The sequence below is a fragment of the Salvelinus fontinalis genome, chromosome 7 (assembly GCF_029448725.1).
Source record: "Salvelinus fontinalis isolate EN_2023a chromosome 7, ASM2944872v1, whole genome shotgun sequence".
In the NCBI taxonomy this organism is placed as follows: Eukaryota; Metazoa; Chordata; class Actinopteri; order Salmoniformes; family Salmonidae; genus Salvelinus; species Salvelinus fontinalis.
The window spans coordinates 29,052,108-29,070,360 of NC_074671.1; the positions used below are offsets into that span (position 1 = coordinate 29,052,108).

The following is an 18,253-nucleotide window of genomic DNA, read 5'->3' on the forward strand; positions in this document are numbered from 1 at the left end:
AGTTTTTCCATTGCCTCGTAAAGAAGGGCACCTATTAGTAGATGGATCAAAATAAAAAAGCATACATTGAATAACCCTTTGAGGTTGGTGAAGTTATTAATTACACTTTGGCTGGTGTATCAACCCAGTCACTACAAAGATACAGGTGTCCTTCCTAACTTAGTGGACAGTGAGAAAGGATTTCACCATGAGGCCAATGGTCACTTTAAAACAGTTTTGATTTTATTGGCTGTGATAGGAGAGAACTGAGGATGGATCAACAATATTGTAGTTAATCCACAATACTAACCTAAAATGACCGAGTGAAAAGGAAGCCTGTACAGAATAAAAAATATTCCAAAACATGCATCCTTTTTGCAATATGGCTCTAAAACTGCAAGAAATGTGGCAAAGAAATTAACTTGGTCCAGAATACAAAGTGTTATGTTTGGGGGAAATGTTTATATTTTCAAGCATGGTGGTGGCTGCATCGTGTTATGGGTATGCTTGTCACCGGCAAGGAGTTTTTTTAGGATAAAAAGAAAGCTGAATAGAGCTAAGCACAGGTAAAATTCTAGAGGAAAGCTTGGTTCAGTCTGCTTTCCAACAGACACTGGGAGACTTTCAACGGGACAATAACCTAAAATACAAGGCCGAATATACACTTGAGTTACTTACCAAGACGACGTTGAATGTTCCGGAGTGGCCTAGTTAGTTTGACTTAAATCTGCTTGAAAATATATGGCAAGACTTGAAAATGGCTGTCTAGTAATAATCAACAATCAACTTGAGAGCTTGAAGAATTTTAAAAGAGTAATGTGCAAATATTGTATAATCCAGGTGTGCAAAGCTCTTCGAGACGTACCCAGGAAGACTCAAAGCTGTAATAGCTGCCAAAGGTGATTCTAACATATATTCCCTCGGGTGTGAATACTTATGTAAAATAGATTTCTGTATTTCATTTTCATTACGTTTGCCAAAATCTCTGAACATGTTTTCACTTTGTCATCATGACGTATTGTCTGTATGTGGGGGGGGAATTTAATACATTTGGAATTTAGGGTCTAACGCGACAAAATGTGGAATAAGTCAAGGGGTATGAATACTTTCTGAAGGCGAACTGTATATGGGTCTTCCTCACGAAACTGACATTTTAGCCATTTATAATTTTTCACAATTTCCTCATGTTTCAATGAAATTAGCATCTGTACTTGTCTATTTCATAATTATTATGGTTTTGGATCCGATATTATGCATTCTACCACAATTTTCACAATTCTCTAACGCAAGTAGAGGTCCAAAAAAGTTAAAAGCAAATCAATTTCTAAGATGTTTTTTTTAAACATTACTCCTCTAATGAAAAGGCCTGAGCTAAACATGACACTGAAAATATTAAATTCAGTCATGCGAAGGCCAAGTGGGGTAAGGGGGTGTTTTGATAAGAAGAACCTCATTCTGAAGGCATTTAAGCAAAAAATAATACTTTTTTTTAAAGCTTTTTCTCCCACATTTTGTGATATCGAATTGTTAGTTACTGTCTTGTCCCATCGCTACAACTACCGTACGGACTCGGGAGAGGCGACGGTCGAGAGCCGTTGAGTCCTCCGAAACACGACTCCGCCAAGCCGCACTGCTTCTTGACACAATGCTCGCTTAACCCAGAGGCCAGCCGCACCAATGTGTTGGAGTAAACACCGTACACCTGGTGACCATGTCAGTGTGCATTGCGCCCGGCCCGCCACAGGAGTCGCTAGAGCGCGATAGAACAAGGACAGCTCGGCCGGCCAAACCCTCCCCTAACCCGGACGACGCTGGGCCAATTGTGCGCTGCCTCATGGGTCTCCCGGTCGCGGCCGGCTGCGACACAGTCTGAGATCGAACCAGGATCTGTAGTGAAGTGCAGTGCCTTAGTCCGCTGCGCTACTCGGGAAGCCCCTAACGAATACATTTACTAGTGCTCATCTAAGGACTACTCCTCTTGATCAGTGGTTCTCAACTGGTTTTGCCTCAGTACCCAAATTGAACCAGGTTGTCTCAGTAGCGACCCAATATTCACATCACAAAAATACAATTTGGTAAGCTATGCTATTTTCAATGTTGCAACATTCCCACGTCTTTCATTGTCAATAATAAAATGTTGCCCATATTCTTGATGAATGTTAGTAAACTCAATGGTTTGAGACTACAAAATCAACCAAAATTGCGCTGCTAATAGCTCTATTAAAAATACACTGCTCAAAAAAATAAAAATAAAAAATAAAGGGAACACTTAAACAACACAATGTAACTCCAAGTCAATCACACTTCTGTGAAATCAAACTGTCCACTTAGGAAGCAACACTGATTGACAATACATTTCACATGCTGTTGTGCAAATGGAATAGACAAAAGGTGGAAATTATAGGCAATTAGCAAGACACCCCCCAAAACAGGAGTGATTCTGCAGGTGGTGACCACAGACCACTTCTCAGTTCCTATGCTTCCTGGCTGATGTTTTGGTCACTTTTGAATGCTGGCGGTGTTCTCACTCTAGTGGTAGCATGAGACGGAGTCTACAACCCACACAAGTGGCTCAGGTAGTGCAGTTCATCCAGGATGGCACATCAATGCGAACTGTGGCAAAAAGGTTTGCTGTGTCTGTCAAAGTAGTGTCCAGAGCATGCAGGCGCTACCAGGAGACAGGCCAGTACATCAGGAGACGTGGAGGAGGCCGTAGGAGGGCAACAACCCAGCAGCAGGACCGCTACCTCCGCCTTAGTGCAAGGAGGTGCACTGCCAGAGCCCTGCAAAATGACCTCCAGCAGGCCACAAATTCAAGGCAAAAAACCTTCTCAGAATTCTTCCGATGACACTCCTGTAACATCATATTACAACATACATATAGAGTTTGTTTGAAAATGTGCATATTTAGCCACAAAAAAAGTGGTTATACAATGAGAATAGTAGCCAAACTGGCCAGAAAATGTCGAGCGCCATCTTGGACAGTGATCTAGTCTAATGAATAAATAATCATAAACTTGACTAAAAAATACAGGGTGGACAGCAATTGAAAGACAAAATTAGTTCTTAATGCAATCGCTGAATTACATTTTTTTAATTATCCTTACTGTGCAATACAGGGTGCGCCAAAGCGAAGCTACCCCAAAGAAAATGGCGGAATATGCGTTTAACATTTTTCAACAGAACAACGATTTATCATCATAAATAGTTCTTACTATTAGCTGAACTTCCATCAGAATCTTGGGCAATGTATCCTTTCTCCGGTCTAATCGTCTTTTGGTCGAAAGATGTCCTCTTGTCCTCTCGAAATGGCCACTAACGTTCGGCATGTACTGGAAAAGTGTCCAACTCTTGGAAGTGCGTCACAAAGAAATGCCAAAAAATCGCACTAAACGGATATAAATTGCTATAAAACGGTTTAAATTAACTATCTTATGATGTTTTTAACACCTATAACGAGTAAAAACATGACCGGAGATATATTACTGGCTAAACCAAAGCTTGGAAGGAGACCAGTCCGACGTCCATCGTGCGTCAAGCGCAGGGAAGAAAAGAAAGGTACTTCCGCCCTTTGGTCTTTTATAAAGTCCCAGATTGCGCAATCGACTCCATTCAAATTGTCACCACTTACTGACATCTAGAGGAAGGCGTAGGCAGTGTTTGTATCCCCATAGCATTCACAGGGACCTAAAAACTGACCTGGGAACAGAGGCCAAGATTTCTGAAATCTCACTCCCTGGCAGGAAAAGTGCTGTAGAATGAGTTCTGTTTCACTCAGAGACATAATTCCAACGGTTTTAGAAACTAGAGAGGGTTTTCTATCCAATAATAATAATAATATGCATATTGTACGAGCAAGAATTGAGTGCTAGGCAGTTTAATTTGGCAACGTAAAGAGAAAAAAAAGTGCTAACAGCACCCCCTATTGACAAGAAGTTTTAATTGCTAAATTGTAATTATTTTGCCACTATTTTGCCACAGTAAGGCAATGTGCCAATTGCCTTACTCCCTAATCTTACTTCATTTGCACACACTGGATATAGACTTTTCTATTGTGTTATTGACTGTACATATGTTTATTCCATGTAACTCTGTGTAGTTGTTTGTGTCGTACTGCTTTGCTTTATCTTGGCCATGTTGCAGTTGTAAATGAGAACTTGTTCTCAACTGGCCTACCTGGTTAAATAAAGGTGAAATATAAATATTTTTTAAACAGTGCAAATTAGCTTCTTTTTTTCTCCCATGACTAGCCGGTCAGGCTCTTGTGTGTACTAGTTCTTCACATCCTTGCGACTGATGTTTTTTGGATTGTGATAAAGTAAGAAGCAGTACCAAGCCATTTTAGGCGTTTCTAAGCAGTGTTCTTGTGTAACCATGAAGGAATCTAAATTGTGGCTTAAATATTACATGTTGCTCCACTAAGAAAATCAAGACTGATACTAAAACTCTCATAAGTCTATTGTCTTTATGTCCAGGAGCCGTCTGCACCAATAGAGATGTACTATCTTCCTCAAGCGGCCCAGTGTCTGCCAGCGGGCGCAGACGTCAGCCGCACCACCCCGTCCCACAAGCGCAAAGTATCAGGAGATTCCTCCAAGCTCAAGAAGACCCGCCTCAAGTGAGAACATCGGCATTTAGAGCTGTGGTGTCAACAAGTAAATTCCATCATTTTAGAAACGCCTTTGCAAGCCTTAATGATAGTATGTCTGTAAATAAGATACATTTTTTTAAATTAGTTGTATGAAAATAAAATGAATGTGACAAATGTTTGTCATTGTGATTGATTGGCCCTTTCAGCAAGAGTCAGACAATGTTCTCAAGCACTCGACACTGAGAGATGCACTGTCAATGTATGTCCTATAGAGGGCACTCTACAATCGGTTTGAATCCAAAGCTTCATACTTGGAATGAGTGCATTGTAGTTCATTGTTCTAAGCACCATATGCTGAACCATTTAGCTTTTTTTTGCACCTCTAAGTGTACTGATACCAAAAGCAGGGACACAATGTTTTAACCTCTCCTTTTTTAATTGACAACGTGAGTCCTCTTGAGATCAATTCTACCTGCTATGAAGTGATAATGGCATTTGTTCAGGGTGTCACACCAGTCTCTGACCCACGCTGTCACACATCCGTTGCCATTACTGGCACCAACCTCGTTACTCATGGCAACCACTTACCACCACACTGCTGCCATTGCCTCGCTAAGCTATAATTGTCATTTTTGGCATGATGGAACATTGATCTCACCTACCAGATTCCACATATATGCATACGTATAAACGCAGAACAAGCTGGCAACGGCTAACCATGGCAGAGGTTTACTTATTGTGCTGGAGAACAAAGAAAAAACAATGGAAAAATTAGAAATCCCCAGAGCCCACTAGATGTGTTCCAAGCAATTGTGCTGACCTTGCAACAGCTGTGTGGTGCTCCGGTACTGTAAACCCCAGATTTTGTTTTGCCACCTCTTACCCTGTTATGTGCCAATGCCAGGCTGGTGAGGGGCAGGGTTTCTACTGCACGGCTATGTGGAGGGGTAAGTGGTTTAACCTCAAAATGGCTAAGCTGTTGGTTGAATGCTGCAGGATTAGGGGAGAAGATGGGTGAGTGCTCCCCGCAGAGCAATAGGGTGACACAGGCTTTCTGAACCAAACTGGATCCGTAGCCTACATTTCAACTGATATGGTGCTAAACATGCTACAATATTGTCTTGTTGGTTACAAAAGGGGTCCTCTCGCAAGTGCAATACTCCCCATTTAATCGACTTAGTGTTTAACAATTGTGCTTCCATGTTGGCCAGCTATAGGACATTCACAATGGGAAGCCCAATTATATTCCTCTGTCCCAGATCTGTTTCTGTAGGCACAGATAAGTGTTCTCTCCCCCTCCACGATCTCACTGGCCATGGTTGTGTCCCAAATGGCACCCTATTCCCTATATAGTCCACTATATAGGGAATATGGTGTCATTTGGGATTCATTTCATAAGGCGAATGCTGCAGGGGCTGAGGAACCTAATGAGAAAGTCGGACCACTGGGACAGAGCACAGCATGATTCCCACAACAATGCCATGTTTCCTTGGTGATGATAAGAGGGACATGGGAGCCTGTGGCAGTGTTGTGTGCTCTCCAGCTCTGAACACAATAAATATTGCAATAACAGAAACCTACACTCATAGTGAACTGATTTAGTAAATATTGGTGGTGTAAGCGAGAGAGCCCATGCCATAGCCCATAATTAAAAACCTTCCTAAGTGGGGTGTCTCGGCATCAAGGACAACCTAGTTAAATTGAGTCAATTTGAATGTTTTCTGTCAACACTTGTATTTGTTTAATGGGGTAATCTTTGTATTCTGTTAGAGCAGGGGTGTCAAAGTCAAATGGACGGAGGGCCAAATAAAAAATTTAGCTACAAGCCGAGGGCCGGACTGTTCGAATGTTCAGTGAAAATTTTTTAAATGACGCATATAGTCTAGTGAACCTAATTGAACCTACTGAAAACCTAACAAATATATTCCAATATGATCAGATAAATAAAGCAATATTTTCTTATGGCTCTGTCAGTAATCTTTCATTTTCAACAGACACAAAAGACAAATTTCCTTTATATAAAAATCCCCATAACATGAACATTAAATGAAAGAAACCGGTATTCAAGGCACCATCAGTAGCCTATATTTTCTATTTTAGCAAAAGTGGGCTAAATTTACTTCAAAGAAAAAAACAATAATAGCAATTTTCTATCATCCACTCAACTGAAATATTTTTAAAATATAATTGGATTGAAATACAATAAAATAAAGTGCAAAAATCTATTAATCAAAAACAACACTTTGTTTAAGGAGAAGTAACATGCAGTGAAAACAAATATTAAACTTTAACTTTTAAACTTGAACTGAGTAAAAACTCTAAATATGTGATTGCACAGTAATGTTCACTTGTTTGAGGTTGAGGGTGATACTTGGTGGTGTCCCATCTTTTCCACAAGTTCATCAATGTTCGGGGTAAGGCTCTGAGCTGAGGAAATCCTCAGAATTGAGTGGAGGTGTTCAGCAGTAAGTCGACTTCTGTGTGATGTTTTGTTCAGGTTCATCAAAGAAAACAGTTGTTCACACAGGTATGTGCTGCCAAACATAGACAACGTTTGAGCAGCCTGGATGCGCAGCTGGGGCATTGTGTCGGGGAGGAAACGGGCGAACTCCGCAGCACCCACTGCTGCATATTTTGCCCTCAGTGCATCATTGCATTGGAGGTCAATCAACTCCATTTGGAGGTTTGGTGGTGAGCTTTCCACGTCAACAGCAAATGGGTTACCGAGCAGTTCCAACCTGCTTTTTTGTGCTTCAAAGTCAGCAAATCGGCGTCGAAAGTCAGCGGCAAGCATACCTATTTTATCAGCCAACTGTGCGCTCGGGAACGCACTGGTAGAGAGCTTCTCTTTCATGGTCTGGCAGCTGGGAAAGTGGCTCAAATTTTCTTTCCGCATCTGCGTCTCCCACAGAGTCAGTTTGGTTTTAAATGCCTTCACTGTACTGTACATATCAGAGATGACATGATCCCGACCCTGCAGCTGCAAGTTCATTGCATTCAGATGACTCGTAATGTCACACAGAAAAGCCATTTCACACAGAAACATTTCGTCTCGGAGTTGTGTTGTGTCTTTCCCTTTGCTGTCCAAGAACAGACAAATCTCCTCACGAAGCTCGAAACATCTTTGAAGCACCTTTCCCTGGCTTAGCCATCGCACCTCTGTGTGATAAGGCAAATCACCATGCTCCGTTTCTAACTCCGTCAGAAATGCCTTGAACTGGCGGTGATTCAAACCTTTGGCTCTGATAAAGTTAACTGTGCGCGTGATGATGCTCATTACATGCTCCATTTTCAAGGCTTTACCGCACAACGCTTCCTGGTGTATGATACAATGATAAGCTGTCAGCTCACCTGTCGCGTTTTCCTCTTGCATCTTTTCCCGTATCTTCGCCACCAGTCCGCTCCTGTGTCCACACATCGCAGGTGCTCCGTCGGTTGTCAAACCCACGAGTTTTTCCCAAGGCAGCTCCATCTCATTTACACATCTTGACACCTCTTCATACAAATCATGCCCCGTAGTTGTGCCATGCATAGGACGTAAAGCCAAAAACTCCTCTGTCACGCTTAGGCTGGAGTCCACTCCGCGGATGAAAATTGACAACTGGGCAATGTCAGAAATGTCGGTGCTCTCATCCACAGCCAAGGAATATGCAATGAAATCTTTTCCCTTTTTCACAAGCTGCTCTTTTAGATTGATGGACAACTGGTCTACTCTCTCGGCAATGGTGTTTCTGCTCAGACTCACATTTAAAAAGAGTTGCCTTTTTTCTGGGCAAACTTCGTCACAAACTTTAATCATGCAGTTTTTGATGAAATCCCCCTCCGTAAATGGCCGGGCTGATTTAGCGATCTCTTCTGCCAAAATAAAACTGGCCTTGACAGCAGCCTGGCCTTGTGATTTGGCTTTTTTGAACAGAGCCTGTCGAGATTTGAGGCCTCGTTTTAATTCCTCTGCCTTTTGTAGCCTTTGTTCCATGTCCATATTCTTGTTTTTGTCCGCGTGTTTCGTTTCATAATGTCGTCTCAGATTATACTCTTTCAGTACCGCCACACTTTCTCCACACAGAAGACACACAGGTTTTCCAGCTACCTCCGTGAACATATACTCCGACTCCCACCTTGTTTGAAACCCCCGGTTCTCAGTGTCCACCTTCCGTTTTGCCATTTTTGATGGGTATCTGAAAGTTAATTTTACTGTGATGCTGACGACTGCTGTGCCAATAAATATTGAAATGAAGCAGCCTACTGCTCGGTGCGTCACCGTTGCATTGTGGGAAATGTAGTATTGGTGCGTGTAAAAGATCTGCGGGCTGCCGGCTTGCTGCGGTCTGCGGGCCGGTTCTAATAATAAATCAAGATCATCCCAGGGGCCGTAAAAAACCTTCTCGCGGGCCGGATGTGGCCCGCGGGCCTTGACTCTGACATATGTGTGTTAGAGGGTGTTGTCTTGGATTTTTAGGCACGCTTTATTTTGTCTGGTTTAGCGTCCCAGATAACGCTAAATATTTTTTGCTCATGATTTGAAAAACAAATCATGAGGACTAGGCAGCACCATAAGTGAGTAAACTGAGATATGACTAAGGAGTTAATCAGGGCAATTTTTCCATAAATAGACAGGTATTTACCTATCCATGGTTGCAGGATCTTGTTTATTTTTTACAAGTTTTCTATTGAAATTCATTGTGGAGAGCTTATTTATATATTTTGAGATATGAATACCAAGTATGTCTACTTCACCATAAGCCCATTTTATAGGTAAACTGCAGGGTAATGTAAAAGTTGTATTTTTTAAAGATCCAATACGTAATATTGTACACTTATCATAATTAGGTTTTAGTCCAGAGAGTACAGAAAAGTTATCTAGATCTTCAATGAGACATTGCAGGGATCTAGCTTGTGGACTTAATAAAAAACTTGAGTCATCGGCCTACATTGTTTTTAAGCCTTGGATTTCTAATCCTCTAATGCTGTTATTGGATCTGATTTTAATAGCTAGCATTTCAATGGCCATAACGAATAGATATGGTGACAGCGGACACCCTTGTTTAACTCCTCTTGACAATTGAAAACTCTCTGAGAAGTATCCATATTTACTCATTTACACCTGGGGTTGCTATACATTATTTTTACCCATTTTATAAGAGAATCGCCGAAATTGAAAAGATTCTGGCATTTATAAATAAAATCCAGTCTTACTTTTTTTTTTTTTTTTTTTTACCTTTATTTAACTAGGCAAGTCAGTTAAGAACAAATTCTTATTTTCAATGACGGCCTAGGAACAGTGGGTTAACTGCCTGTTCAGGGGCAGAACGACAGATTTGTACCTTGTCAGCTCGGGGATTTGAACTTGCAACCTTCCGGTTACTAGTCCAACGCTCTAACCACTAGGCTACCCTGCCGCCCCACTTTATCAAATGCCTTTTCAAAATCCGCTATAAATACCAGGCCTGGCTTCTTAGATGTTTCTTGATGTTCTATTATTTCTAGTAGTTGTATATTATCTCCAAGGTATCGTCCATGTAAAAAACGTGTCTGATCAGGATGAACAATACGTGGTAAAACCCTTTTAATTCTGAGTGCTATGCATTTCGCTAGTATTTTTGCATCACACATTGAAGTGTAAGGGTGCGCCAGTGTTTTAAATAGACTGGGTCTTTATATTTGCTATTTGGGTCTTGTTTTAATAATAGAGAAATCAGACCTTCCTGCTGAGTACCTGACATACTACCATTTCTATAGGAGTAGTTAAAATAATCTAACAATGGAGCGTTTAATATATCAAAAAAGGCTTGATATACCTCTTTTGTTTTTTCACCTTTTTTTAACCAGGTAGGCAAGTTGAGAACAAGTTCTCATTTGCAACTGCGACCTTGCCAAGATAAAGCAAAGCAGTTTGACACATACAACAACACAGAGTTACACATAGAATAAACAAACATACAATCAATAATACAGAAGAAAAATCTATATACAGCATGTGCAAATGAGGTAGTATAACCTACCGGTATGCCATCAAGCCCTGGGTTTTTTCCAGACTTAAAGGATTTAATAGCCTCAAAAGGTTATTCCTGTAATTTGGCCTTCGCACTGATCTTTCTGTACATTTGTTAATTTTCCATTTCTTATATTATTTGGAAATAATTCCTTACTGTAATCTTCATTCAGTGGGAGAGGATGAAACGGAAAAGAGACCATCTGCCTAAAATATTTTGATATTTGGAAGATATTTAGAATTACATAGATGACTCCGTCTTCAGTAACGAGTTTATGCAAATAATTTTTGTTAGCGTTCCCGTATTGGAGATTCAGAAAGAATTTTGTGCATTTTTTTCCATATTCCATCCAGTTTGCTTTATTTTTGTAATAGATTACATTATATTGTTCTTGAATAAGTTCCTCAAGTTTTTTTTGTTTTCCTCTAACTTATTTTTTATCTCTGTAGTATCGTTTTTATTGCCATCTACCTGTACTATTAGTTCATGGATTTCCCTTGTTAGTCTTATCTCTTTAGCCAGAAACTGCTTTTTTATTATTGATGAATATTGAAGTGAATTACCTCTGAAGGTACATTTAAAGGTATCCCAAACAATAAGGGGATTTGCTGAACCTATATTATACTGGAAAAAATTTAGTTATTTCCAATATCCCCATCCATGTGGAAAATCTAAAAGAGTTATGTGAATGCCAATTAGATGATGATCCGATCGCATTCTGTCTCCTATTAAAACTTTTTTAACCTTTGATGCAAGAGAGAAAGAGACAAAGTAGTTAAGACGACTACCTTGATTTAGTCTCCTCCATGTACACCTTACCAAATACTTTTAAACTCAGTTTTTCATCATTCCTGACATTTAATCCTTGTAAATATTCCCTGTTTTAGGTCAGTTAGGATCAGCACTTAATTTTAAGAATGTGAAATGTCAGAATAATAGGAGAGCAAATTATTTATTTCTGCTTTTATTTATTTCATCACATTCCCAGTGGGTCAGAAGTTTACATACACTCAATTAGTATTTGGTAGCATTGCCTTTCAATTGTTTAACTTGGGTCAAACGTTTTGGGTAGCCTTCCACAAGCTTCTCACAATAAATTGGGTGAATTTTGGCCCATTCCTCCTGACAGAGCTGATGTAACTGAGTCAGGTTTGTAGGCCTCCTTGCTCACACACGCTTTTTAAGTTCTGCCCACAAATGTTCTATAGGATTGAGGTCAGGGCTTTGTGATGGCCACTCCAATACCTTGACTTTGTTGTCCTTAAGCCATTTTGCCACACCTTTGGAAGTATGCTTTTGGTCAATGTCCATTTGGAAGACCCATTTGCGACCAAGCTTTAACTTCCTGACTGATGTCTTGAGATGTTGCTTCAATATATACACACAATTTTTTCATCATCATGATGCCGTCTATTTTGAAGTGCACCAGTCCCTCCTGTAGCAAAGCACGCCCACAACATGATGCTGCCACCCCCGTGCTTCACGGTTGGGATGGTGTTCTTCAGCTTGCAAGCATCCCCCTTTTTCCTCCAAACAATGGTCATTATGGCCGAACAGTTCTATTTTTGTTTCATCAGACCAGTGGACATTTCTCCAAAAGTACGATCTTTGTTCCCATGTGCAGTTGCAAACCGTAGTCTGTCTTTTTTGTTCTAGGATTGATTTGCATTTTTCCCATGGTGTTTATACTTGCATACTATTGTTTGTACAGATGAATGTGGTACCTTCAGGCATTTGGAAATTGCTCCCAAGGATGAACCAGACTTGTGGAGGTCTAAAAAAAAAAGTCTGAGGTCTTGGCTGATTTCTTTTGATTTTCCCATGATGTCAAGCAAACAGGCACTGAGTTTGAAGGTAGGCCTTGAAATTCATCCACAGGTACACCTCCAAGCTTCTAAAGCCATGACATAATTTTCTGGAATTTTACAAGCTGTTTAAAGGCACATTCAACTTAGTATATGTAGCTTCTGACCCACTGGAATAGTAATACAATGAATTACAAGTTAAATAATCTGCCTGTAAACAATTATTGGAAAAATTACTTGTCATGCACAAAGTAGATGTCCTAACCGATTACCAAAACTATAGTTTAATTAGACATTTGTGGAGTGGTTGAAAAATGAATTTAATGACTCCAACCTAAGTATGTAAACTTCCAACTTCAACTGTATATCTCACTAGGTCGGAGATTTTTAGTCTCCAAATATCCACTATTTCTAATGTGCCCATAATATTTGAGATTTCCTTAAGGGCATGGTGTTAATCGTTTGTAGAGTGATTACCTTTACGGTCTATTGAGGTACTTAACACTGGGTTATAGTCTCCTACCATAATTATATGATAATTTGTTGCCTGTAAGTTCAATAAATTGGTATAAATGTTTTTGAAGAAGTATGGATCATCCTGATTTGGACCATATAGATTAATGAGCCAAATCTCTTTTTCGTCCACTTTTATATTCAAAAGGATCCACCCTCCTTGCGAATCACTCCTGACTATTTCCACCTTCAGATCAAATTTTTTGTTAATTATTATCATCACACCTTTTGAGTTCCTTTGTCCGTGACAGAAAATTATTTCACCACCCCATTCCTTTTTCCACACAACTTCATCTAAGGATGTAGAGTGAGTTTCCTGTAAACAGTATATGTTATATTCCTTTTGTTTTAGCCACGTAGACTGATCTTATTTATAATCTGCTAAAGCGTTACAATTTTAACTGGCTATACATATTTCAGCCCTTAACATTACTAGATACTATTCTTAGTCTAAATTGACCATAATTAGTGCTTGTAAAGTTACTGTCGTCAGAGGTATTATGACGGTCAAGAGCTTTCAAATGTCTGATATTTAGAATTCAAGAAATAGGTTCTAGCAATATTTGTTTTATTCCCTTGCCTGTTTGCCTGTGAGCCAATGCTAGAAAATTGAGACAAGATATGTGTGTAGTAAAATTGAGTAGGTTAATGTGTATGATATTGGATGTGATTTAGTGTGTACGATGTCTGTATAAGAGTAAGACTATAATGTGTGCTATCCAAATAAATAATAACTCTGCCAATTTGCATGGTTGAGTGTCTATGTGTGTAACATGAAGTGAGTATAGCCTTAATATTCATGATGATAATTGTAATCCATATCGTATCACCGTCATAGTTGCATCATAATTACCTTTAACATCATTGAAAAACACATTCCAGCATTTCCATAGCAATTGACGTTTCACATGATCATGAAAGATACCTTGCATTACTCTAGAGACGGCTTCACTACAGTACAAATGTATTCCGTACAATGTTATTTTTCCCCAATGCCCCTAATCTGATATCTCCCCTTGCTTGTTGTAAACATATTTAAACAAAAACATAAAAAAGATATACAAACGAAAAACATATTAAATTATGAAACCGTTCTCGACAATAGAGAGTGAGAAGAGAGAGCGAGATCAGGTGTGTGTGTGTATGTATATGTCCGCATGTGTAAGCAAGCATGTAATTGAGTACCTGTGTGTTCATATCCACTTCATAGTGTTCAGATATTTTTACAGTTCTCATACTTTCTTTTTATCTTGAATGGTAAGTCCCTGTAGAATTTAGTACAGCCATGGTGTTTTGGAGCTGTCTTGGAATAGCTGTCCATCTATAAAGAGTTTGTCCACAATGAGAAAGGCACGCTTACCCTTCTACCTCTGTTGCCTTTGTACTGGATACAGTTTCTTACTAAGTTCATTTATCTACCTTGGAAATTGGTCATTGAGACTGAATTTGGTCCCTTTAAGCTCCCTTCACCTGCTTTTGATCAGCTCCTTTTGTTGGCAGTGTTCAAATTTTGTGATGATCGGTCAGGGACCCTTGGTCTTGTCGCTCCGAGTTCCAATCCACACAAAAAATGGAACACAAACTTGCAGTCCCAGCTGTAAAGGCTAACTGCGTCATGGAATCCTTAGCAACAAAACTTTAGTTCTTAGATTTGTTTGTCTCGGATTTGTTTTACATTGGGCTGCCCTTCTTTTCTGGGCCTAAACCCAAACACTGAAGAAATTATTGTCTACATTAAATCATTTCATTTTGGCTATAAAACTGCTGTCATATGTAGGAATTAATAGAAATATTTGATACAATTTGACATTTTTTTTGTTTTTTTTACACCTTAAAATGCCTTATGGGTAAAACCACATACGGATAGATTGGTATAAGCTACAGTATCTGCTCTGTTGTCAGGGCACATGTTGACAAGATGCTGGGGATTCACTTGAGGGGAATATGGACCAGCTGAGCATTTTTGAATAGTCACCTCAGTGTAGCTCAATAAACAAACTAGGCGTTTTGTTATATTTCAGTCTTCTGTGATGTATATAAAGTGTAATATTGGGTTGCAAACTTACATTTCAACTCTACCATACATGGTACATATGTATTTAATTTAAGCCCATAACCATGTGTGTGATGTGTATACTTTTGTCTCAAAGTAGATTTGTTAAAGAATACCAAGAAACGCTCTGTGTGGACCCCTGTTTAAGCCACAGGTTAATGGGACAATTCATGCTTATCCGCAGGGGCTCTTGGAAACCTAGCCCCTAATCTGAATCAGGACCAAAAAGCTGTGCCTGCTGTTGCAGCAATATGTCCTCATTAAAATTCCGCGGCTGTACTCACGCCACGAAAATCCAACAGTCCTTTAGTACCTTGTGACCCGCACAGTAGCCTAATCACATAGGATGCACCTCATATTTGCGAAGCCTTGTTACCTCCACCAAGTGGTTATTTGCTAGCGTTGTCAGGACCAAGGATTTCAGTGGAGGCATCCCCACCATCCTATTGTGTTGAAAAAACCGAATGGCTCCTCCCGGGCAGCAGTATAGAGCTCCCTCATATTGAACATGGAGCTCATGTGACTTTCTGGTTCAGAACCAGACACGTGCGCGCGGCTTGTGTGACTGGAGTGGTGACACAGCGGCTTTTGGGGATTCATTTGACTGGGATACGCGGAGTACACGACGTACCGACGCACCTTGTGTAATAGGTAAGTGGAATCATTTGTGTGGCCCCTAGGCTATTATTTGTTCAAATTGTAACATGTTTCGTGCATTCGTGAGTCGATAGTCGATATATGCATCACTGGGTTACTAACCTCGTGTTTAGATGTAGCTACTCTGGCGTTTGTTGTTACATTGTTACAACCGCGGTACAGTTATTTTCGCGCGCGTAGCCTATGTGAGTGCGATTGTCTGCGACTCTTGAATGTTTTCAGGAGACTCACTCTATCGGAGTAATGATATCAATAGGCCTCCAGGCTACTCGGGCAACTCTGTCTAATCAATTAATAACCCATTCATCAGCTATTAATTACAGTTCACGGTTGTGAGAGCCAGGGGAATACAATACACGAGTCATGGTTTAGAAACAAATACGCTCAATAACTGGCTAAAATACTAATTGTTGACTTACCGTATCTGACTGTGGTGGTGTTGCCTCCGGTGTAAATCGGTTCAATTTCTAGTAGACTGTTGCAGCACTTGGCATGTGGGAAAACGAACCTGATGTTCTACAGTATTACAATAATTGGGGAGAGATACTGTAAAAGTACTGTACATTCCTGTTAAAAAGGATGCAGAGTAAACAATTGTGGGTAAATTTCCACCATCATCAAATGCAATCGAACAATTTTATGTCATATCATTGCCATTTCTTAGCCAAGTTAGGGATTCATCCATGCATGTGGAGACTTTGGGAGGTGGGGGCACATGGACATTTTCGTAATTGCCCCTGAACTAATTACCAACCGGTGGTCTCAAGTATACACTAGATGCCTGACCTTAAACCCAACAGGAGTGGTGACAACCTACAGTAAGCTCTAAAAATATTGGGACAGTGCCTCTTTTTGTTGTTTTGGCTGTGTACCCCAGCACTTGGGATTTGAAATAATACAATGACTATGAGGTTAAAGTGCCAACTGTCAGCTTTAAGTTCAGGGTATTTTCACCCATGTTGGGTGAACGTTTAGAAATTACAGCATTTTTTTTTATACATAGTCAACCCATTTTAGGGGACCAAAAATATTGTGACAAATTCATTTATCTGTATTAAAATAGTAACAAGTTACATATTTTCTGTATGAAAATAGTAACAAGTTACATATTTGGTCCCATATTCATGGCATACAATGACTACATCAAGATTGTGACTACACATTTGTTAGATGATGCATTTGCTGTTTGTTTTGGTTGCGTTTCAAATTATTTTGTGCCCAAAAGAAATGAATGGTAAATAATGTATTTATTTCTATTGGGCTGAAACAGGTTTTGTTTCAGCCCAATAGAATCTGAAACACAACCAAAACAAGCAGCAAATGCATCCAGCAAATGTATAGTAACAAGCTTGATGTAGTCATTGCGTGCTTTGAATATGGGACCAAATCTGTAACTTTTTACTGCTTTAATACACATAAGTGAATTTGTCCCAATACCTTTGTCACTGTCCCACTACTTTAGGAGCTCACTGTAGGTCATGTTTACTGAACCCTGAGCCATATTCATCATAACAATTAACACTTCATCTAATCTCGTCCCCGGGCTATTGCATTTGGGCGGAAGTGTCTGGGACCGAGATTACACCTCATCAAACAGACTGTTTTACCACTTGACCGTTATTTCCATGTCGTAAATCATCCATTGTTGTTGTTGTTGACTGGTTATAGAATGTATTATTCATGAAAACTACTGTGTATGTGAAACTGAGAAACCATTGAGAAGGAAGACATGGCAGAGACAGCAAGTACATTTTTCTTCCATTAAAGCGTAAATTCCCGCAGGACCGATGGAAGTGCATTATAAGCGGCACTCTCTTAAACAGTAAAACGATTATCTTCTCCCTCACATTGAAGACCTTTTTAGCTGGAAACTTCGGCTTTGTTTCCTCAGCAACAGTGAGGTAGTAAATTGTGTAGTTAAGTGCGTGTTCATTGAACCTGCTGGTCACTCTTACCATTGTGATTGGAATGTTGGTCCCCAGTTCTCCACAGAACCCCCCCACCCTCTTTGTTCTGTGGATAATCCTCCACTGCTGTGTGCGGGGGAAGGGGCGGGGTCATTAAGGGGCATTGACATCTGTAACTGACAGCTTCCTTGGGGTCCATTTGACATGCTGTATGTGGATCTCAAAGACTGGTTAGAGAAATACATGAAGGACGCATCCAATCCAAGGGCATAAGTAAAAAAAAAAAAACCCGCAGGGTGGCAGTCTCTTTAGAATTTAGATTGTCTGTCACCCTTGATGAGTTAGCTACATGAATTTGTCAAGTGAAAATTAACTGTTTTAATACTGATCCAGGTTGTCCAAGATAAAGACCAAATTCTGTCATTGTTTACCATGACAAAGAACTAGAACCAAAATGTTGTGACTGGCTTTTATTCAACCCCAATGTTATGGTGTCCTAACTGGAGGAGTGACATGTAGAGGACATGAACCATTCCATCTGGGAGATTAATGGGTTATCCCGGTCCAATCCCCCATGATCCTTTCTGATGTGCTTGTGCCGGAGTGATGGAGGGCAGACCTGGGAAAGTGTATCGACTGTCTGGTATTGACAGCAACTGCCTCCCAATTTATAGACCTATCTGTCTTCTCTCATCTAGAGGAGCGTCAGGGGACCAGTGGTTGGACATCCTGCGGTCTTATCAAAATTGTCAGGA

The 18,253-nt window shown here is 40.1% G+C and overlaps 2 protein-coding genes across 3 annotated transcripts in view; both read left to right on the top strand.

The window, feature by feature from the left end:
- LOC129859347 (DNA topoisomerase 2-binding protein 1-A-like) overlaps window positions 1-4,744 on the top strand; it is a 37,857-nt gene extending 33,113 nt beyond the window's left edge. For both annotated transcript variants that reach the window (XM_055929002.1, XM_055929003.1), the window contains one exon: window positions 4,455-4,744. In XM_055929002.1, the coding sequence (XP_055784977.1) occupies window positions 4,455-4,601 (147 nt within the window). In that variant the 3' untranslated portion in view covers window positions 4,602-4,744. The remainder of the gene's footprint in view (window positions 1-4,454) is intronic.
- A 10,493-nt stretch (window positions 4,745-15,237) lies between these two features.
- Window positions 15,238-18,253, top strand: part of LOC129859348 (transmembrane protein 108-like) — a 67,912-nt gene continuing 64,896 nt past the window's right edge. Inside the window, exon 1 of the mRNA XM_055929004.1 lies at window positions 15,238-15,585. The gene's annotated coding sequence lies outside the window, so the exon portion shown is untranslated. The remainder of the gene's footprint in view (window positions 15,586-18,253) is intronic.